Below are 21,880 nucleotides of genomic sequence, written 5' to 3' on the forward strand. Positions count from 1 at the left end.
ACAATATATATTTTATTCAAGAAAAGAAAAGATATTTTACATTACTTTACATCATATTACGTTGTATGGATAACCCTAAAAATTTTTTTGTAACTAAAAATGCTCGTATACTCAATTATTAAGTTGTATGTACCTTTTTGGTCTCTATTTATTAAAAACAATTTTCAATACATAAGTAAATGACTGTAGTCTGTGGTAACAGAGCTGTCAATTGACAATTCTATAAATTTTAGAATGACACACTGAAACTTTTCTCCATCTGTAAGATTATTAAAACTGCGTCTTATACAATATAAATTGTGTGATTAAAAGTCAGTGTTGTGCTAGTAGTTATTATAATCAACTTTAATCCAAAGAAAATTTGTTATAATGGCGTATGCTTACTTGTTTAAATATATCATCATTGGTGACACAGGTATTGATTTATTCCTTGAATATTTTTCACTAACTAGCCACACCAGTTTATAAAGCAATTGTACTATGTCCTATTATAAAATAATGTATACGTATCATGGATATCTGTATAAACAACCGCAGTTCATTGCTTAAATATAATATACTGAAAAATTACAAAATTTACCCTAAAGTCGACATAGATATTGACTTCTTCCGCCTACGCTGTATGTGTACGGCGTACATGAATGCGACAAATAGCTATTTGTTAAATACAATTTAATTTGAAAAACAATTTAGTTGTTATTACGCGTCGTAATTTATTTATTAATGCTGCTATATAAATAAACAAAGAAAACAGGTCTATCTTAAAACATGTCATTAACTGGTGACTGGTCAAGGCCTTTCTTTGTTTTTTTTTATATGATAATATACTAGCTATTTAAGTAATGTTGAAAATTATTTTATAAAGTAAAATATTTATTATTTAGGTGTGGGCAAGTCTTGCTTGTTACTTCAGTTTACAGACAAAAGGTTTCAACCAGTACATGACTTAACTATTGGTGTGGAATTTGGGGCCCGCATGATAACCATTGATGGGAAGCAAATAAAACTGCAAATTTGGGACACTGCTGGACAGGAAGCATTTAGGTTATTTTTTTATTAAATCATCATATATCATCATTCATATAATAATTTTGTATAGAGTTGACATGATATAATAAAAATAATGATATTTTTCAACATTTAAAAATATTTTCTTTATTACTCATTGCAATGATTATTTGATTTGCTGGATATTTAACATGCTTTTGTAAATTTAATGCTAATACAAAGACAAATCTATACTACTAGAGTCAATTTTTATGTTGTACAGATGTATTATTCAACAGAAAAAAAATTATTCAATTCAATTTGGGAAGGTTGGTAGGTAGGCTGTGCAACATCATTTTAATTGACTGTTCCTGCAGTTAACTTATAAGTCTTAGTTATTTCTATTTCATCATGAGAACATGCCACAAATAAAAGCAAGCAAGTAAATAATTATTGTTTATCAATTATTATTTTAAACATTTACCAATATGACATTTTTAATGCAGGTCAATCACTCGATCATACTATCGAGGTGCAGCTGGTGCGTTACTTGTGTATGACATTACTCGACGAGACACCTTCAACCACTTGACTACATGGCTTGAAGACGCCCGCCAACATTCCAATTCAAACATGGTTATAATGCTTATTGGTAATAAGAGGTTAGAACTGTTTTGTTTATAGATTTCTTTACTATTTTAATGTTGCATTCTGCAAGGTAAAAATGTAACACAGAAACACTATTATCTTTCTGTATCTTCAACTATAGTCCATTTAAAGTCTGTTGTAATTTTATTGAAAATTAATTTAATTAAATATGTATTTTTTGGCAATAAATGTTTTTTTATTTATTTATTTTATTTATGCATATTTGACAACCACAATGTGTTATACGACTGGACACATGAAAATAAATTTAACTTTGCAGTGACTTAGAGTCACGGCGTGAAGTGAAGAAGGAGGAAGGGGAGGCGTTTGCGCGTGAGCATGGACTGGTCTTCATGGAAACCTCTGCCAAAACTGCGGCGAATGTGGAAGAGGCATTCATCAACACCGCTAAGGAGATTTATGAGAAAATCCAGGAAGGTGTCTTTGATGTCAACAATGAGGTATGTTATATTTTTAGTTTCACATTGCTTTTTGCACATGGCAGGGTAGGTAGATGGAACCTGTGAACATAGTGTTAAGACACTCCAATCCTATTATCCTTCTGTCTTTCCGCCGAATTCTTGGGATATTAAGTAGCGGAAATTGACGATGCCCTCGGTGTAGTATCTAGTATGGTTATTTTTTAATTTTTAGCATTTATTTAAAGCAAAACATGTCTTAGTCATTTCAATGAGTAGATATGAGGCTTTCAATGAATTTAGTAATTTGTAACTTAATACTATTTGTTTTCAACTGAAGCAATGCATTTCAAAACAATAGCAAAAAATAAAGCCGAAGTAATTTAGTTCAAAAAGTTTATATACCTTTATTACTGTAATTGTATATCTGGCAGTTCACATGTATTTTATCATACGTTCTGATTACGCCGTTATCGATTTGTATTTTCTTACAACTATTGTTTTAAAAATCAAACTGCATTCATGTCTGTCATTCATTTTCTTCTGTTTTAATACGTTTTTAGTGTTTTTTTTTAATTATTATTGTTTATTCATATAAATCTTAATTATTTACAATATGTATCAATTTTGAGTATAAATAGATATGTAGTAATGTATTATATTTTACAATGATATATTCCAGGCAAATGGCATCAAGATCGGACCGCAGCACTCAAATGCGGGCGCTGGCGGGGCGGGCGGCGCAGGCGCGGGTGGCGCACCGCCCGGCGGCTGTTGTTAGGTGCTGGGCTGCACACGCTGAGCGAGACCCGCCTCGTGTGGAATACGGTATGAGGTTTTTTATATAATTATGTATGGTAGTGATTCGTGATTGCGTATTGAGTGGCGGAATTAAACACCGTGCTATGTCTTGTTACTATGCAAGTACATGATATTTCTCCTCAAGTGGGACTGGGAACCATAGCTGTCGCCTTTGCACAATATCTAGTTTCTTTCGTATTTTCTAAGAAACATATTTTTTAATTATTTTCACAGAAGGGGTGCAGCTGTGTGCAACAAACACTGGTACGGAACTTACTGCATGCTGGATTACTTAGTTTTATTTAAATGCTACAGAATGTTGCATCTCAACTTTTAATAATAGCAAGGTGGCTCTCAAGCCTATATGATAATACTAGACAAAGTAAACTAATCGTAAGTTAAATTTCAGGTATACTATAAAATACCTTATCTCTTAGAAAATTTCTTACAATTCAACTGTACTAAGAATTCTAACATTATTTTGTTCTTTCAATTCAATTTATAACTTGACATTTTACAGTTTTAATTGCCCATCAATCGTGGATATCTAAAATGTTGTCTCCATATTATATTAATTTACGTAGTGGCAGTAAAGTTACATCTTTAGCAGATATTTAAATATTAGACGTAAGTAACATTCATCATGCATAACCCGACATTGAGTATGTGTAAGATCGGACCAGGCGTGGAATCATATAAACGCAAATACGGCAATATCTATTTCTTTTTCAATATCTAAATATTATTCGATATTTTTGCATAATTAAGTGGCTTTCTAACTAGCAATCAAAACGCGGCTTCGCCTGCTTAGACTTATTGTTATTTTAGTCTGTAATTATACAAAATCTCTACATAAATTGTAGCCTTTGTGGTATTTTGACATATAAATTTTATTACTATAAAGTTTCATTGGAAACTCATCAACTTTCACATTTATAATATTAATAAGATACTACATTACTCTGTAATAATTCCTCTGGATGAAATTGTTTTACTTGCCTTTATATGATTCATATTATATATTTAATGTATGTAATCATCCATTTTATATGTATGTAAAGTTTTTCATGTCCTTGCACCCTTTTGTATTAACCATTGTAAAATAATCAAGCATTTATTATAACAATTTGAGCTTGATTTTCTTTATTTATAGCTTTTTATATATAAATAAATAAATAAAGACTTCAGCCTTAAGCCAATTTGAAATGAGTGTGCAATGTTTATAATATTTTTTTTAATAAGTAACTGCTTCAAATCCAAATGTCTTGTGATTGTAAAAGGACTTTAGTATGTAAATTTTATACCATGTTTAAGTCACAATATGCATTATATATTTTTAACCTTTTTTTTTTTTTAAATGACTAACAAAATTATTTTACTTTGTTAATGAAAGATGTGTATTTTATTTTTATATTTTATTATCGTAATGACATAAATTTTTAATCCTTAAAGTTTTGCCAGAGGTTTTTTTTATATGTATAGCAAACATATTTATTGACCATCTAAATAATATTTATGAGAACTGATGGAGGCCTAGAGAATCTTGCACAAGATGTAATTTCTGAGGAATATACTTAAAAATCAAATCGGAAGTAAAATAATCGATTATATAATCATACATTTCATCTTTAAAAAGCGATTTGATAGTTGATATATCGACTAAATAACTATTTTAAAAAAATCGATTAAATATAAAAGAAAATTGCTAGTTACAAAAATTCTCGAAGGATAATATTGTGATCTAAAGGGCTGGTTGGGAGTGAATTGAAGACATGATAACAAAACTAGATTACTTTTAAGTTTAGCACATTGTAATGATGTAGTAATATTTTATAAGGTTACAATATGCGAACACATTTGTATGGCATAATTCATGAAGTAAATGTTGAAAAAATAATTCTTGTGTTTTATTTTACCATTTTATTTATTTCTTACATTATGTTTACGATATAAATTAGTTCAATTTTATTATTTTAAGACATAAATTACATTATTTAATAAACATAACGTCAAATACATGCTTTTAGCTTTATTAAAGTTAACCTTTTACATCCATATTTAAAATTATCAGGTACACAATTGTTACTAAACATACATTAGCATTATTAACATATAAGAAAAATTTGAGAAAATATAAAAATTTTAATATAATGAGACTGGGACCTGTACCTCTTAGAAACCATCAAAGGGTTCTGATAAGTATATGCTCATTTGTTGAGACTTTCAAAATTTCTAAGATAATAAGATAACATGTTCATTAATTGTTTCTAAGAGGCGCCGGTTTGTATCCTGCTCGTACGTTTAATATGTATGTAAAAATAAGTGGAATAACTCTAAATAAAGAACAGGTTTAAAATTACTGAAATAACTAATTAATGTCTAAATACAAATTACTTGTTATTTTATTCAAGACAGTGAACACAGAATTTACAAGTTCTGGTGTTTTCATTTTGACAAAGCCATTGTTTCTTATTTCTGCTTTTGGTATGGCTACTCCACGTAAATCACATACGGCAATGTTGAAGGCGCAGCTATTGTGCATATGATTTTGAAGCAGTTGATACGCAAATGTTATTGCCTCATATTCATTATCATTTTCATATTTAATTCTAAAAAAAAATATGTTATATTGAATGAACATTTTAATGAAGTTCTTTTAAAAATAATCTTAAATTGAAAATAATGACAATATAATAAAAAAGAAAGTATGATTAAATTGAAAACTTGCATGTAGAGATCATCTACTCATAAAAGAAGTACATATAAGCAAATGTAATTACAATAACATATAGTTTGTCATTTGTCACTCAGTAAACATCATAAAATATATACCAGACTAGCGGACGCGCGCCGCTTCGCCTGCTTATTTGGACCTTTAGAGGTGAATTCTTATAAGCCATGAATAATAATTCTAATAATGTTCAATGAAATATTTTAAAGAGTCTAAAAATATATATTTTTTTAAATTGATAGTGATTTAAAGATTTTTTTCATGCAAACATTCAACCTTATTTGCACTCTCGGGGGGCGAATTCTAAAAAACCATGAGATACATGTTTAACGAAATATGTTTAAGCCTTAATTTCAAATTTTATAAAAAAGTGAAAGTATTTTCTTACGGATTCCAGATGGTATGTATGTCTCCAATTTCAAAGGTTAAGGAAAATTTATGTATGGAACCACAATCATAACTTAGAATTAATGCATCTGTACTCTTTGAATTATCATTATCCACAAAGTTAAAACAAAACTGTAATAATTGACGCTGAAACAACATTTTAATAAATAAGATTTTATTACATATTTTGTTTGTTATTTTAAGAGACAAAAATTATGTAATTTGACCCAAAAAATAAAATATTAAGAAAACAGTACAAAGTAAATATGATGTTCTAATTACCTGTGTAAAATTGCATTGTTTAATATTACAATCAAATAAAGTTTTCAAAGTTGATTTAACCACAGTACCAACTGTTTTTATTCCCCTTTCCAACATATATGGAAGATGTGTAGTACCATCTAAAGTTATACTAACTCCCCATGATATGAGTATAGCACAATACACTGTTTTCTTATCAACTCTAGTACTTTCTGTTGACTTTGAGGTAACTGTAATCTGAAAATTAAATAAAAAAGTACAATATTATGCTGATATTATTGTTAACACTACATAATAAGTATCTTACCATTAAAGCATTTGAATCTTCGTGAGAGTATTTTAACGTAGGTAATTCTTCGAAAATTACTTCAAATTCTGTTGTTGAATTTCTAGCAATGTCTCTTACAAATGCTTGACGTATGTTTTGTGCATATTGTTTTAGTTTAACAGTATCATACTGTAAGTTATACATTGGAGACATTTTATTTAATATCCAATGTGCTTCATTATAAAGTACTAAAAAAAATACATAATAGTTTAATAAACACTGAAAATTGTATAAAAGAATAAATATCAACATATTAAGCCATTAAATATACCCGCAAGAGGATCGTTATAAACGTAATTTGAATTCATATTTATAAATTATTTAAAAGATGTTTTCAAGTTGTTCCTAAGTCACAGAAAACATTTACTCTACTTCTCATTTACTTTAGTTTTAAATTATCGTCTAATAATCTTTAGTTTACACAATAATTCGTTTTCTACAAAATATTTCAAAAGTTTTGCCGTTAGTCGTTACACGTACTTGACAATGACAAGTTGTCACAGATAAAAGTATCTCATACTACAGAGATAAAATAATAAACCATTAAAACTTTATATGTAAATTACGTTCCTACGAATAAATAATATGCATACTTTAGATCGGGGCTTGTTAACGTTACCAATTCATATTTAAATTAACGGTAATTCCATAAAGATACTATCATTACAATTTGTTTGCGATACTTGGTAATTTAACGGAAAAATAACGTTATAATAAGATTAATTTTGCGTTAAATCTTACGTAAAATTTAGTGTTACTTCGAAAGTAGCGATAAAAGCAGCGGTATAAACCATCCTTTTATTTTGTTACCTTTATGTGACGTTGCCGTTGTGTACAAGTCGCCGATCGACGTAGCGTCTCCCGCGCCCCGCCCTTTAAGCATCGTCATGAGGCCGTCATGGCGCAGTGGCAGAAGGGTGTGACTGTAACGCAACGGTTGTGGATTCGATCCCCATTCGAGGAAGTGAAATATTTATTTAAGCCCTGCTTAAGATTTCTAAAGTAAAAATTATTATTCAATTCAATCAAAGAAATACAAAATCTAATCTGTTGTCTTTATAATTATGAAGTTTTATTTACTTTCCCCTGTCCCGTTGTCTGTCTGTAATCAAATCTTGCAAGTAATTTTAATCCATTCGGTTTCCGAGTGAGCTGAAATTTTCCATGCATGTATTGATGTATAAATCGGATGATAATGCGACATTATTATGACATATAGCTGATCTGATGATGGAGTTGGAAGGTGGCCATAGGAACTCCGTAACTTCGAAATATGGGCATAGTGGTCCTTTTTTGGTTTATGTGTCGAGAATCTAATCTGTCCCTTTGGGTAATAATATATTCTGTGGATCTGACATCGGTTCTATATTATAATAATACATTGTTCTTACTTCTTGTGACGTATCAGTTGATCAAGTGACAAAAAGTAGTGGAAAAATAACATGATAAAAATATTATATTTTTCTTGATATTACTAAGTTGTTATTAATACTTTGCATTCTAATACGGCTAAATTGGTCTCCTAATCTGATTTGGACCATAGTAATTGTACGCCGTCATTAAAATCTAACCGGTTATAGAATTTCTTAAAGAATTAAAGTGTTAATTTATTAAATTGTTTCCAAATATCGGTGAGAAAAGAGAGGAGAGAGGAGGAGACCTGTACTATTTTTGTATTTTTGCAAGTCAATGCAAACACTTTAATTATATATGTTCTTTGTTATCTTTTGCGCGAGTGAAGTTCATTACACCACAGATATTTTACATTATCGTTAGTCGTCACTTATGAATACTTCGTATTCGTACTAAATATACTTGTTTATTCTCTACATTACTTCAGTTCGTGTCAGAACGCCGTACAGAATGGATCAACTGCGTTTCGACGGTCGCGTTGCAGTAGTTACAGGGGCCGGTGGCGGCTTAGGAAAGGCCTATGCTTTACTTTTGGGCTCAAGAGGTGCTAAAGTAGTAGTAAATGATCTTGGGGGTGCCAGAGACGGCGTAGGAAAATCTAATTTTGCAGATGCTGTTGTAAAGGAAATTAAGGACAAAGGTTAGTTACTTTACAATCATATCATTAAAGTTATAGTTTTAAGTATATATGTCTGTATATTAAATTGGTTATGTACAAATATATTATAATAGGCAATATATTTTTGTTAATAATTATACTTTAGCATCTTAGTAAAATATGTCTTATTCTCTGTGTGTTTATTCTGAATGTATGTCTCTATTCTGAATATCTAAAATATGTGCTTGTAGTTAACCCCTCTGGTCACTGTATTTCAAATTTGCATATTAATAGCTAGCTCATTTCGATTTACAATTTCTTATTGAGATTTTAACCTGACTTCCATGCATTTATTAGTATTATAAAATGAAATGAGTTTTCAAAATATAAATTTATTAATTATGAGCAGTAACTATTGCTATGATTTTTGTTGCATGTTTATTTATTCTGAATAAACTGACACAATTAATATAGTAAGGAAAATCTTATAGAAAATATAGTAGGAAACATACATATATTTTTGAATTGGTTTTACCAAAGGGAATCTTCCTTGACTAATGAAATATTATATTAGTACTTTGTGTATTTTTATTTACTTAACATTATAGTGCATACATATAATATATGTAATCAGTTATTTTTTGAAAATACTATTTGATATTATTAATCACTTCCCCAACATATAAATATAAGAGAAGACAGTTGTTGGACAATCTTGAAACAAGCAAAAGCAAGGGATTGAATTCTACCACTTCATATACCTAACAAAATAAAATGAATAAATAACATAAATCAGTTTCATGCTGTATCCAGCACACAGCAGGGCAAATGGAATCTAGTGTTAACACACTCCATTCCACACTTTCAGCTGAATTCTGGAGGCATTACACATTGAGTGGCACAACTCAATATTGAGCTTTGCCCTGACCCAGAGCAAAGAAAGGGAAATATAAACGTAAATAAATATTTCACTTCCTTGAGTGGGGCTCTAACCCAACCCACAACTGTCACGTTACAGTCACATCCTTGTGCTGCTACACCATGACGGCCTCAATGACCAACCTAACAAATGACAGAAAGTGGGGAACTGACTGACTTAAAACTATATATTTGTGCTCTACTGGCATGCCTAAAAGTCATAAAATAAGAAACAGAACCGAACACTATATATTATTTTATTATAGGTTACCTCTGTCTTCCTTGCTATATGCAAAATGCTTATACCAGCATATTAAGAGAAACAAACTAATTTTTTACAAATATTTTGAAAATGAATTTGACAAATAATATACTCTAAAAAAAACTATTAAACAAAAACTATTTATGTTAAAAATAATAAGATGTCGCTTACTTTTTTTTTTATTTAGGTGGAGAGGCAGTAGCTGATTACAACTCAGTTGTTGAAGGAGACAAGATTATTAAAACTGCTTTAGACAAGTTTGGGCGCATTGATATTTTGATCAACAATGCAGGCATTCTGCGTGATAAAAGTTTTCAGAAAATGTCTGACCAGGTATGTGTATTTTATCTATTTTTGTATGCTTATTTGACTAGCTAAAATTATATTTGACATTTAATACTATAAAATTAGATTTTAAAAGTAATATAAATTTATGGTTGCCCAATGTACCTTCTTAGGAATTATCTTTGGATAGTGGAAATTTGTTAAAATCTCCCAACAAAAATGCTGTTTCTAAATATTCTGCTTTAATAAATTATATAATATTCATAATATTATACCACACATAAAGATAAGGATTTAATGTAAATCTTTTAATGTAACCAATTCAAATGTTTTTATCATTATTTCTGTAATTATCTGTAATTTGACCACACGCAAAAGTTGATAAAATTTTACTGTTTATAAAAATTAATAAAATAAAATTTTACTAAAAATGTACAAAGAAAAAAAGTGCCATAATGAAATAAAAAAAAAAAAAAACTACAAAAAAATATATTTTCTTTTTCTTTTAAAATTGCTTTTGGTTTATTTCTCACATTTTGCTCTACTTTCGTGGAATGCCTTTTTATTTACAACAGAGGAGTCTGAATCAATTAATCAATCTTCTATTTTACTAAAAATATTTCAATTTCAAACTATTGATTTTGTTTTTCTTGAATTAAACCAGGATTGGGATCTGGTCCACGCCGTACACTTGAAGGGCGCCTATAAGACAACTCAGGCCGCGTGGGAATCCTTTAAAAAGCAGAAATATGGTCGCGTTATCATGACCTCCAGTAACGCAGGCCTTCTTGGAAACTTTGGACAATCTAACTACAGGTAAAAATACTATGAATTTGTAAAAAAATCTATATCTATATGTATAATAAAACTGTAACTCGTCGTAGTCTGGAGATGGAAGATATATGAAAAAATATTTTGGATTTGTATGTAAAAGATTGAATCCGCTACCATCGTTTTCATAGTTAAACACCATCACCAAAGTTTAATCTTAGGTTACAAATATGTATTTTTTTCTAATGAAATAATATTATTCATAAGTAATAAAAGTTGTTTGTTGTCTTTATAAACTTCAATACAAAAATGCTAACTCATTGTGTTAAGGTCATTTGTTTAAAACCCATTGTTTCCGACTAGTAAGTCGTCGTATTTAGTTTATTATCTTCTTTTGCTTCAAGATAGATCCCACATATATGTAGTAGGGTAGGCAAAGGAAACCTAGTGTTAAGACACTGGTGAACGAGAATCGAACCCACTACCGTCGTGTTTACATTCATACGATGTGCCACTGCGCCACGACTGCCTTTAGTAATTATAATTTCTAATTCTCAATTTATAAATTTATCAAAGATGCAGAGGCTCAAATGCTCGCAGCATTTGGATGTGACCATATGTCGTGCTTAGTACATTTCAAATGAAAGTGAAAAAAAATTACTTACTTTGGTTCTCTCAGACTTCAGAGAGAATGGCAGAATATAAAAAAAAGGTTATATGCGGGATAAGACGTGTTTTTATTAACAAAAAATTAAACCTATATTATCGTTTTTAGTGCAGCAAAAATGGGATTGGTGGGATTTGCAAATACACTGGCACTTGAAGGAGCTAAATATAATATTAAAGTGAATACAATAGTGCCGACCGCAGCCTCCCGTCTCACTGAAGACATACTACCTCCAGACATGTTCCAGGCCATGAAGCCAGAGTTGATAGCGCCTGTTGTGGTGAGTGACGCCGTTTTGCTTTTTTTTAACATTAAACATGTATTCTGTGATTCATATATGGTTCAAAAAATCAGAGTTATATATATATATATATATATATATATATATATATATATATATATATATATATAAAATCGAAAGGTCACTCACTCGTCACGAAATATCAGAAACTACATGTACTAGGAATCTCAAATTTTGCATAGGAGTTATTTATAGGACGTAGGTGCTCGCTAAGACGGGAATTTGCAGTATTCGACTTCTAAGGGGTCGTTTTTGGGGTTGAAAGTTTGTATGAAACTTCGTTACTACAAATGCTAGGAGTCTCAAATTTTGCGTAGATATCACTTATAGGACGTAGGTACTCATGGAGACAGAAATTAATAATAACGTAGTTCACGCAGGCGAAGCCGCGAGCGGGCCGCTAGTATATGATAATTTTAAATATTAATTTCTTGTCGTAGTTGTTTACGTAGATAATTACCTAAAACAAGTTTCTTGCTGTTTTTGGACTACTGAGATTCTTGTGCCGGTTTTTTTCGTGTCTAAGGCAGTAACGTTAGTAACTTTAAGAACCGGCGGTACCTAATTGACGTTCAATAATGAAGCTTATAAGTTCTCATTTTTAATAAAATTACACTTATCACTTTCCATAATAAACTGTGTTTATTCGTTGTAACAATTTTCAGTATTAATATAAATATAACATTCGCCCTTATTTAACTATTACGCTTCGATCAAATATACACTAGATAAAGGATTGCATACAAATACGGCTTAAAAATATGGCACCAGTCAATATAAATATCAATTCAGTATATTATTACATCATTTCAATAAAATCCAATCTTATGACATTGAGTTAAGGCTCAGTTTCGTATAGCGCGAATTAGAACACTTAGTTCTCCGTGCTCGTATTTGTTTTGCCGTTTTTCAGACATCCTTCATCTAGAGTATAATTGATCGAAGCTATTACGTGAGTGCATTTAATTCATATTGGTGGTCACTGATAATATAGATACAGTTTGTATATTAAAAGTATTATGAAATAATTGATTTGTATACTTACCTAGAAGATTATGCAAAAAAATCATATATATGTATTAACGTATTGATAATATCTTAATAAATTATCACTATTGATGATTCATTTGTTTTGTTTTGAAGGTGACATTTCGGTGCATAGCTGATACTTTGTTGCCTATCGTAGTTCAGAATTAACACAACAAAACTAATTTTTAAAAACTATATAAAAAATTAAAATTAAAAAAATGTATAATATAATATCATATTTACTATCCTTATTGTAGAATCCTTCCATCATCCTTATTTAAATAACAGTATATGCTTATGTATTTTTTTATTTATTTTTACACAGCTTCATCATCATCATCATCAACAGCCATCTTTTGTCCACTGTTGGACATAGGCCTTCCCCAATTCTCGCCACCACACTCGATCTTCAGCTTTTCGGACCCATCCGCTTCCCGCCAATCTCTTCATATCGTCAGCCCATCTGGCAGGGGGTCGTCCCACCGGTCGTTTTGTACAGGGTCTCCACTCTACGACACGTCTGCCCCAGCGGCCGTTACACAGCTTATATTAAAAATAAATTAATTTAAAAAAAATATATTTATTACATTTTTTAATCATCTCGTATTGTTTTAGGCATACATGGTACATGAATCGTTTGAAGCGAATGGCGAAATTATTGACTCGACCCTCGGCTTTGCTTCTAAAGCGCACCTCGTCAGATCTAATGGCGCTCCGCTAAGGTAAATTAAATAAAAAATATTAATATAATAAGTTATAGTTGTTGTCTAATTGTTGCATATGCCTAAATTAATTGTATTTGGTATATTATATTATTACACATTTTTTTACTTATTTATAATATATTTCTAAACAGAAACAAGCCATCAGATCCAGTGACAATAGAATCAGTGAAACAACACTGGCACGATGTCGTCAATATGAACGATGCTAAGCGTATCGATAAAATTGCCGAAGTCACTATCGATTTAGTACAAAAATTACAGGTAAATTATAAAAAAAAATTCTATTTATAATTTTAAAATTATTGTATTCTTAAGTTTTTTTTGTAATTTAACATTTACAATCCATTACGAAAAACTATGATGTACAAACTTTGTAGGTGATTTTTTTCCTGTTTGCTAAATCTGAACAATAGGAAAATATTGACATTTGAGGAAAATGCCAAGAAGCTTAAGAATAAAAATATTAAATAATATTATGCTTTGTAATATTTATCATCATCATCATCATCATCATCATCCATCAGCCATCTTCGCTAGTTTAAGTAAGGCATTTATAAGTTATTCAGTACATTCAGTATTTAGTGAATAAAATGTTTCTAAAATCTACCTTTTCCCCTGAACTATTCCATATTATTCCATAGATTTTTACATATATTTTTATTTTATAAGGACTTTGAAGAACGCAGCAAATTGAACAGTGAGCGTCCATCCTACTGGGGTTCATACAAATACAACTCTAAGGACCTCGTCTGCTATGCACTTGGAAGTAAGCCAAATATCTATAATATAGAAAATATTACTTAAAGGCGGTCAAAATGTAGTTATTGCAAAGAATTGTTATATACTTTTGTTAGTTGTGTATTTTTTACATGGTTAAAAGCCTTTAAATACTTTTAAAAAATATTGACATACATTATTAATTAATTATTATATTAAACTATAATAATATTCTTTCAGTCGGTGCCTCCGTAGTAAACGAGTCGGAATTACGTTTTCTATACGAAAGCCACGAGAGTTTCGGTCCCTTACCAACGTTCTTCATACTGGCCGGCATGATGCTGGAGTCACCCATCGTGTCACAGAGCATGCCGCCGGGGAAATTTGCAGATTTTACTAATGTTAGTATTTTATTGTTTATTTTGTGTTTTTACGCTCTAACCCGCATGTAGCACGGTAGCAGATGGAACCTAGTGCTAAGACCGTTCCTCTCTTTCCTTTGTGTGTTTTCTTTGTTGTGTGTGAAATATTTATTTACGTTTATATTTCCATTTCTTCGCTCTGGTGTCAAGGCAAAGCGCGGCGTTGAGATGTGCCACTCAACACGTCTTAACACTAGGTTCCCTCTACCTACCCTGTTATGTTCGGTATACAGTGTTAAACTGAAATATAAATAAATATTTCATTAAAAAATCTAGAGTACTATTTTTAAAATAATTTTAATATTTACTAAAAAAAGTAAAAATTAATTATAGATATTGCACGGCGAGCAATATATCGAATTCTTAAAAGAATTGCCGGGCACTGAAGGTGAATTCACAGTACGAAACTATGTCGTAGACATGTTGGATAAAGGATCCAGCGCTGTAGCCATAGTTAACAGTAAGTTATTGTTTTGTAAATAATAATTATTTAGATTTAAGGTAACTTAAACGTAATGAATTGTTGTGATTAAAAGATAATAATGAACCTCTTGGCAGATAAGATTTAAAAATAATTTGTATATTGTTTATTAGCATACTTATACATATTTATTACGCAGGGGTTACCGTTAAATCCCGCACCAGCTAACCTTGTCAAGTTATAAAATAATTATAGTGTGCAAAATTATATTTTTAAATTACCTATAAAAAAAATTTATAGCCTTGTATGTTATATGTTTTTACCCCACATACAACAGAATAGACGGAGGACCTTAAGTTAGACACTCCGTGTCCGGCGTAACTCTTGAATTTGGGTCATTGCGGGAGTGGCAGAACTTAACGCCGCGCTTAGTGTTCATACTAAAGATAGATAATGAAAAGACATTATTTCCCTGATTAAGATTCGAATCTGCTGCCTGCCTACCGGATACAACGTAAAGCTAAAAAAAATATATGACATGTTTAAATGATAAGTAGAGAAAATGGAGAAATGTTACAATAAATTGATTGTATCATGAGTAAGAACGATGTCTTTAAGAAATTATATCAATACATGTGAATTCTATTAGAAAATATTTAAAGGTACATCAGTAGTATTTGTTTTTTTTATTATTTACGTACATATTGAAGATAATGATAATTATTTTCGATAAACGTTATAATACGTTTGCAATCGAAAATAACATAACAAATATAGATTAAATATTATGATAAAAATATTATATTACATGTCAATACATCAAATATGTTTATTTAATACTATGTGTGATAAGTAAGTACTAGTAAGTACTATATGTAGGTATTATTAAACTTAGTTACAGTGTCTAAAAACTACATTTGTATAATTAAAAAATATATATTACACTTTTATAGTTGGAAGTACCTATAATTTAGAAAGTGAGTGTAATGAATTCAGACATTTTTATCAAATAAAAGTCAGAAAAATTACATTTAAAAATATTAATTTCCTGCCAGAGTCACTTAGGAGCTACAGGACTCATTCCCTGAGAAATATTTAAATAAATTACTCTTTTTTAGTATATTAACAACAATTGCGATTTCTGATTCTATAATGCTATGAACAATGTCTTTAATAAGAGTATAATGGTAAATGATAGATAGTCATTTAAACTGGTCGTTTTTGTTTTTTTATTTTATTTAAAAAGTTATGCCCTGAGCCTTGGTCTTGTTTCTAATGTTGCTATTCCTTCCTTTATATATTTTAAGAAATTATTATTACCAGGTGAAATCTACCAAAACCGCGAGCTAGTGATCCGTACACAGCAGCACATCTTTGTGCTGGGTCAGGGTGGCTTTGGCGGCGCGCGCAACTCAACGCTGGCGGTGGGCGTGGTGGCGGTGCCGGCGCGCGCGCCAGACGCTGTGCGCGAGCAGCGCACCACTGAGGACCAGGCGGCGCTGTACAGGTACTTGTAGCCTTGTGGTGATGAGCGCGTTGGTGATGACGAGACGTTGCCCTGAAATTAGCCATACATGTCTGCGTTGTTTTTTTTTACTTAGTTTTTTTATAGCTACGGCACCAGAGCGAGGAAATGAAAATAAATATTTTACTCCTTGAATGGGAATCAAACCTACAACTATTACGTCAGTGGCTCGCTTGTGCCACTGTACGACTGTCCTAAAATTTTCCAACATGAGTCATTGAGTAATCAAGATCTACCATAGTAATAAAGTATCTTAGTAATAAAGTACCCTATATAGTACCCAGTTCAACTATATACAATTTTTATACATTTTTTTTTATAAAAATTGCGATTAAAATTTATGAACAAACCACTTAACTTGAATAATTTTTTTTTCCTCACCAGATTGTCAGGGGACTTGAACCCGCTACACATAGACCCGAACGTGGCGAGCGTGAGTGGGCACCCAAAGCCGATACTTCACGGGTTGGCGTCTCTCGGCTTCTCTGTCAGACATGTTGTTGCTCAGTGAGTTGTTTTTTATTTACATTATATTATGTATATATTAATAATACGTAAAGGAATATTTTTTCTTTATTAAATTTTGCACATGGATGGGTGTCAAAATTGGCATTGAATTTTAGTTAGAATAAATTAGTACTAGAAGTTCCGTATGTAAATTATATTGTTTAAGCTTTATACTTTTTCACACATAAGCATGGCAGACAGGAAAAGTAGTGATAAAACACTCCGTTCCCTATTTTTAACCCTACTCAAGTTATTGACTGTAGTATGGCGGAACTCAACGTCGTGCAGTCTTGTTACCAGAGCGAGGAAATCAAAATAATTCGTTCCCCCAAGTGAATCCATAATCACCCATAATGTTTACGATTCTTCGTTCCGTTTGACCTTGGCATCAATTAATTAAGTAATATTATCTCAGATACGCAGGCAACGAGCCATCAAACGTGAAAGCTATTAAAGCACGTTTCGCAAAGCCCGTCGTGCCCGGACAGACGCTGATCACTGAGATGTGGCTGGAGGGGTCCCGGGTTCATTTCCAGACGAAGGTCAAGGAGACGAGCAACGTTGTTATTGGAGGTGATTTATGATGCAAAAATATATAAGACTTTTTTTTGTAATTATTGAATTGTAGCGAATGTAACTACTAGGCAACAAATATGACTCTGATAATTAATTGTATTATTTCTCTCTTATTTTTATGTTCTTTATAAAATTTGTTTTATATTAGCCCAAGATCGGTCTTAAGATATTTCTTTTAGTAATATTAAAAGAGTTCACTTTAAGTATTGTACTTAATCTTATTTAATAATTTAAATAACAAAACAATTTTTGTATATAATAGAGTTATCTATGTATTTAATTAAACAAAACTTAAAATTCCAGGTGCGTTCGTCGATTTAAAGAAGGTGGTAAAAGAGGGTGCTCAATCGTCTTCCGCTGACTCTGCGAAGGTAGCAGGTTCAAGTTCAACATTGAAAAGTGACTCGTTATTTGCAAAAATAGAAGAAGGCATTAAAGAAAATCCGGAAAAAGCAAAGAGTGTCGGTGCTGTCTATTTGTATAATATTACTGAGAATGGCAAAACTGTTAAACAGTGGAGTAAGTATAGTGTTTTTGGAAATCATATTATTAAAATTATTAAATTTTAAATATGCTTCTCTTATATTTATTTTAATTACTTAACTAAATAAATCACGTTAATTTTTTTGAACTGTTTTGTGGAACTGTCGCATAACAATGAAAACCATTAGCATCTGAGTAACTATCAATTTGTTATGTCTCTTTTCATGTCTCTACACTCTAGTAGACTAAGCGCTGCATTAAGTTCTACCCTTAAACTAATGATGTCTCGAAAATTGGCCTGAAAGTGTTAAAATACGAGTAATATTAGAGATTCAGATATATGTAATTAACAGTTTCTATTAATTATTTCAGCTTTAGACCTAAAATCAGGCTTGACAGTATACCAAGGGGAACCGAAGTCGGGTAAAGCTGACACAACGATGACAGTATCAGACGACGACCTCATAGAGATAGCGGCGGGAACCTTAAGTCCTCAAGTCGCGTATTTGAAGGGGAAAATAAAGATTGCCGGGAACATTATGCTCGCTCAGAAACTTGGACCGTTGCTCAAGAGCGGTGCTAAGCTATAAATTTAAGAAATAAAGTATAGAATTTATTATTTCGTATAAATATGACATTAAAATTGTTTTATTTTTTGTTTATTTTTTTTTTCAATGAATTAAAAATATTTTTTGTGAATGTTAATAATTATTTGTATGAAATAATAATGTATTATTATTTGTTGGAAATATTAAAGTAATATTTTTTTGTTTATCTATCTATTGAAGTGAAATATTTTAATTTTATTTATTGTTGATATTTTTTTCTTTGTATAATATATTCATTATTTTATTATTATTATTCACACCCCAAACCCTAAATGTTTTTTTTTTTTTAATGTTACAGATTTTTTTAATATTTATATAATGATAAAACCAGTGAATTATATGAATTGGAATTTTTTTTATTTTTTTAAATTCTGATTATTTCTACCATCAGAAGGGCTCAAACTTTTTGTTATTTCTTTTGAAATAAAGAAAATAATATTTTTAGCATTAATGATATAAATGGAGGCTTGGTTATTGTGTTAAGAAATATTGGGAAATGTGTATAATAGTATATTTTTTTATATTATTGTTATTCATTCCAGAAAATGTTAAGGTGAAGGAATAATAAAAAATCATTTTTTAAAATATTTTTTCTTTTATTGAACGCAGTCTGTTTATGAATGATTACTTCTTGCTAAAGAAATAAGTTATTTTTACATATAATTTTCCATTATTAATCTAAAAGAAAGTATGTACTAAGAAAAATTAAGTTACCTATTATTTACATTTATTTCCATTTACCCAAAATTAAGACTTATGACGACGACCATTGCAGATTCAATTAACGTTTGGTACAAAAGTAGAGCCAGAAAAAAAATGACATCAATTCTTCGCAGGGCATAAATTTTATACCGAGTAAACACATAACTCGGCACCTACAAAGATCTCCTTTGCCCGTGAACTTAAAATTGATGCATTGCTTAATATTTAACTTGGCTCTCATTTCACAATTATGTGTCTGATGGGATGAACAATAACACAAATGTAAAACACGGCTTAACCTCGCGGACTGGTCGTATCACGTATATATGGATGCATATTCTGACGTCAATCGATTCGTCTTAACCTTGCAAGTATCACTAAAGGCATGATAATAAAAATTTATCACAACAACAACCAGACGCCATTTTGTTTGGTCACGGGTAAACTGAAAGTATTCGAAATGTCGGTTTTCCAAACATATGCAATACTAAATATACGCTATTGATCAAGTTAAATGCGTACATTTAAAATGTGTAAAAATCAAAATCCGTCCATCAGTCAGTCACAATGTCATCTAAATACAGCTACACTTCGGCAAGAAGATATCTTCTTATAAAGAAAAAAAAAATCTTTTAGATTAAAGTGTCATCAAAGTGTGAATCAGTCTAGAGTGTTTGGTATTTGTATATCTGCTATATATTTATAATCAGCATCAAAAAATACTTAAAAACACATTTAATAGAAAACTTTTAGGAAAATTAAAAAGAAAACAAGCAAAAGTAATTTAAGCAAACTAAATAATTCCGAACTTGAGTATCAATTCTCTATTTCGAGGTCTGTACTCTACATATATTTTTTTCTCGTTCTTACTTTTCTCTTCTTATCCTGCTAAATGTTGATTTTGTTTTTAAGTATATGTTTTGTAATGATTTTTGAATAAATTTTAGTATAGTGTATAATAATTTCATAGGAAAATATTCTATTAAGTAAAGTAAATACTAGAGTCATATCGAGTCATCTATAGTTTGTGAAAAAATCCACAATACAACTATATTACATTCTAACAATTTATTCTCAGCAAACATTGATTGAAGATTAACTTAGAAATTCAATTAAAGTGCAGACGGTACAATTGTAATAAGATTTTAGGACGTGGTACTTTTTATCCTCCATTGAAATCTCTATATTCTTTTTCTCCTATGGTTTACATAATTAAATAATATATGTAGGAACTTGTATGATAATTAAGAGGCATTTCATATAAAATAAGTGGGGAACGCAGTGTCTTAACACTAGGTTCTCCATTTATTTGCCACTACCAACATTTAAAATATCTGTAAAAAAAATTCTAACAAGTAAAGCTTATTACACACTGTTCAAGAATATTTAGAGGATAAACATGTATGGAATTAATGTCTATTGAATGTCGGGCAGGACAGCTGCCAGCTAATGTAATAGTAAAATATACAATTGACTTTGAAAAGAGCAACTGTTGAGTGTCTTGCCGGCTCATCTCAGCAGAACTGCCTTCCGAACCGGTGGTAGCTTTTTGTTGACATGTACATTCGACGATTCAAAAGTGCTTTTTTAGTTTATTTGAATAAAGAATATTTTGAATTTGAATTTGAATTTAAAATATCTTGAAATTCTTTCACACACAAATTTTTCAAGCAAATATTCTGATAAGCAATCATAAAATTAAAAAAACTGAACAATTAACGTCCAACACGCAACCCAGTGCTTACGAGTTAATGCCGCGGGCACGAAATCACTTCAATGCACCCGCCCGTAACAACTAACAACTCAATCAACGCAATTTTAAAATAAACCGTTTTTTATATATATAGTACAGTACAAACGTCGGCCGAACAAAAAATACGTCCGGCGAAGGTCTCAATAATGACTTTCACAAGAACTTGTTACATATAAACAACTCACGAAGTATAGCTGAGCGCTGGTTTACGAATTTGAACCTTATACTTAGAATGTGACCGAGTTCAAAAATTTTTTTACAATTTCAAATTTGTAAAAAAAAAAAATTTAATAGGCTTCATCGCGAACACAGCAGGATAGAGGGAAACTAGTGTTAATACACTCCGATCCCCACATATATTTTGTTTTCAATAAAATAATATTTTAAATAGTAATAGTAAGTACATGATCGCTATCAAAGCAGTAATAACTTACTCTACATCGATTTTCTCTAAAAAGATTAATAGACTACCAATCTTAAATCATAGCTTACAATCTGAAGAACCGGTCGGAATATTACAAGTAAGAAGTAAATAAAAACAGGACATCTCAATTCCGTATAGCTTCATCCCAAGGGTCCCGGGGGGGTGTGGGGGGAGGATGGAAGCTGTCATCTCCGGCGGACGGCGTACAAAC

General features: G+C 30.7%; 3 protein-coding genes across 3 annotated transcripts; 2 read left to right on the forward strand and 1 right to left on the reverse strand.

The window, feature by feature from the left end:
- The first annotated feature begins 202 nt into the window (after positions 1–202).
- Rab2 (RAS oncogene family member Rab2) lies at positions 203–4,752 on the forward strand. Its single transcript, XM_085197090.1, has 6 exons — positions 203–415; positions 885–1,044; positions 1,494–1,649; positions 1,916–2,096; positions 2,737–2,882; positions 3,090–4,752. Exons 1-5 carry the CDS (start codon positions 370–372, stop codon positions 2,833–2,835), a joined length of 642 nt encoding a protein of 213 aa, XP_085053216.1. The 5' UTR covers positions 203–369; the 3' UTR covers positions 2,836–2,882; positions 3,090–4,752.
- Positions 3,089–7,056, reverse strand: LOC146532111 (uncharacterized). Its single transcript, XM_085197089.1, has 5 exons — positions 6,834–7,056; positions 6,542–6,750; positions 6,256–6,471; positions 5,975–6,120; positions 3,089–5,464 (listed from the first exon to the last, which is right to left on the reverse strand). Exons 1-5 carry the CDS (start codon positions 6,868–6,870, stop codon positions 5,224–5,226), a joined length of 849 nt encoding a protein of 282 aa, XP_085053215.1. The 5' UTR covers positions 6,871–7,056; the 3' UTR covers positions 3,089–5,223.
- A 1,221-nt stretch (positions 7,057–8,277) lies between these two features.
- Positions 8,278–19,377, forward strand: Mfe2 (peroxisomal Multifunctional enzyme type 2). Its single transcript, XM_085197204.1, has 14 exons — positions 8,278–8,615; positions 9,941–10,086; positions 10,703–10,854; positions 11,585–11,756; positions 13,422–13,528; positions 13,663–13,792; positions 14,201–14,297; positions 14,489–14,649; positions 15,004–15,130; positions 16,415–16,598; positions 17,001–17,123; positions 17,539–17,696; positions 18,003–18,218; positions 18,555–19,377. The coding sequence occupies exons 1-14, from the start codon at positions 8,426–8,428 to the stop codon at positions 18,770–18,772; spliced, it is 2,181 nt and encodes a 726-aa protein (XP_085053330.1). The 5' UTR covers positions 8,278–8,425; the 3' UTR covers positions 18,773–19,377.
- The last annotated feature ends 2,503 nt before the right edge of the window (positions 19,378–21,880 follow it).

This window comes from Heliconius melpomene, chromosome 14 (assembly GCF_056956725.1).
Source record: "Heliconius melpomene rosina isolate 202511_hmr_F chromosome 14, ASM5695672v1, whole genome shotgun sequence".
NCBI lineage: Eukaryota > Metazoa > Arthropoda > Insecta > Lepidoptera > Nymphalidae > Heliconius > Heliconius melpomene.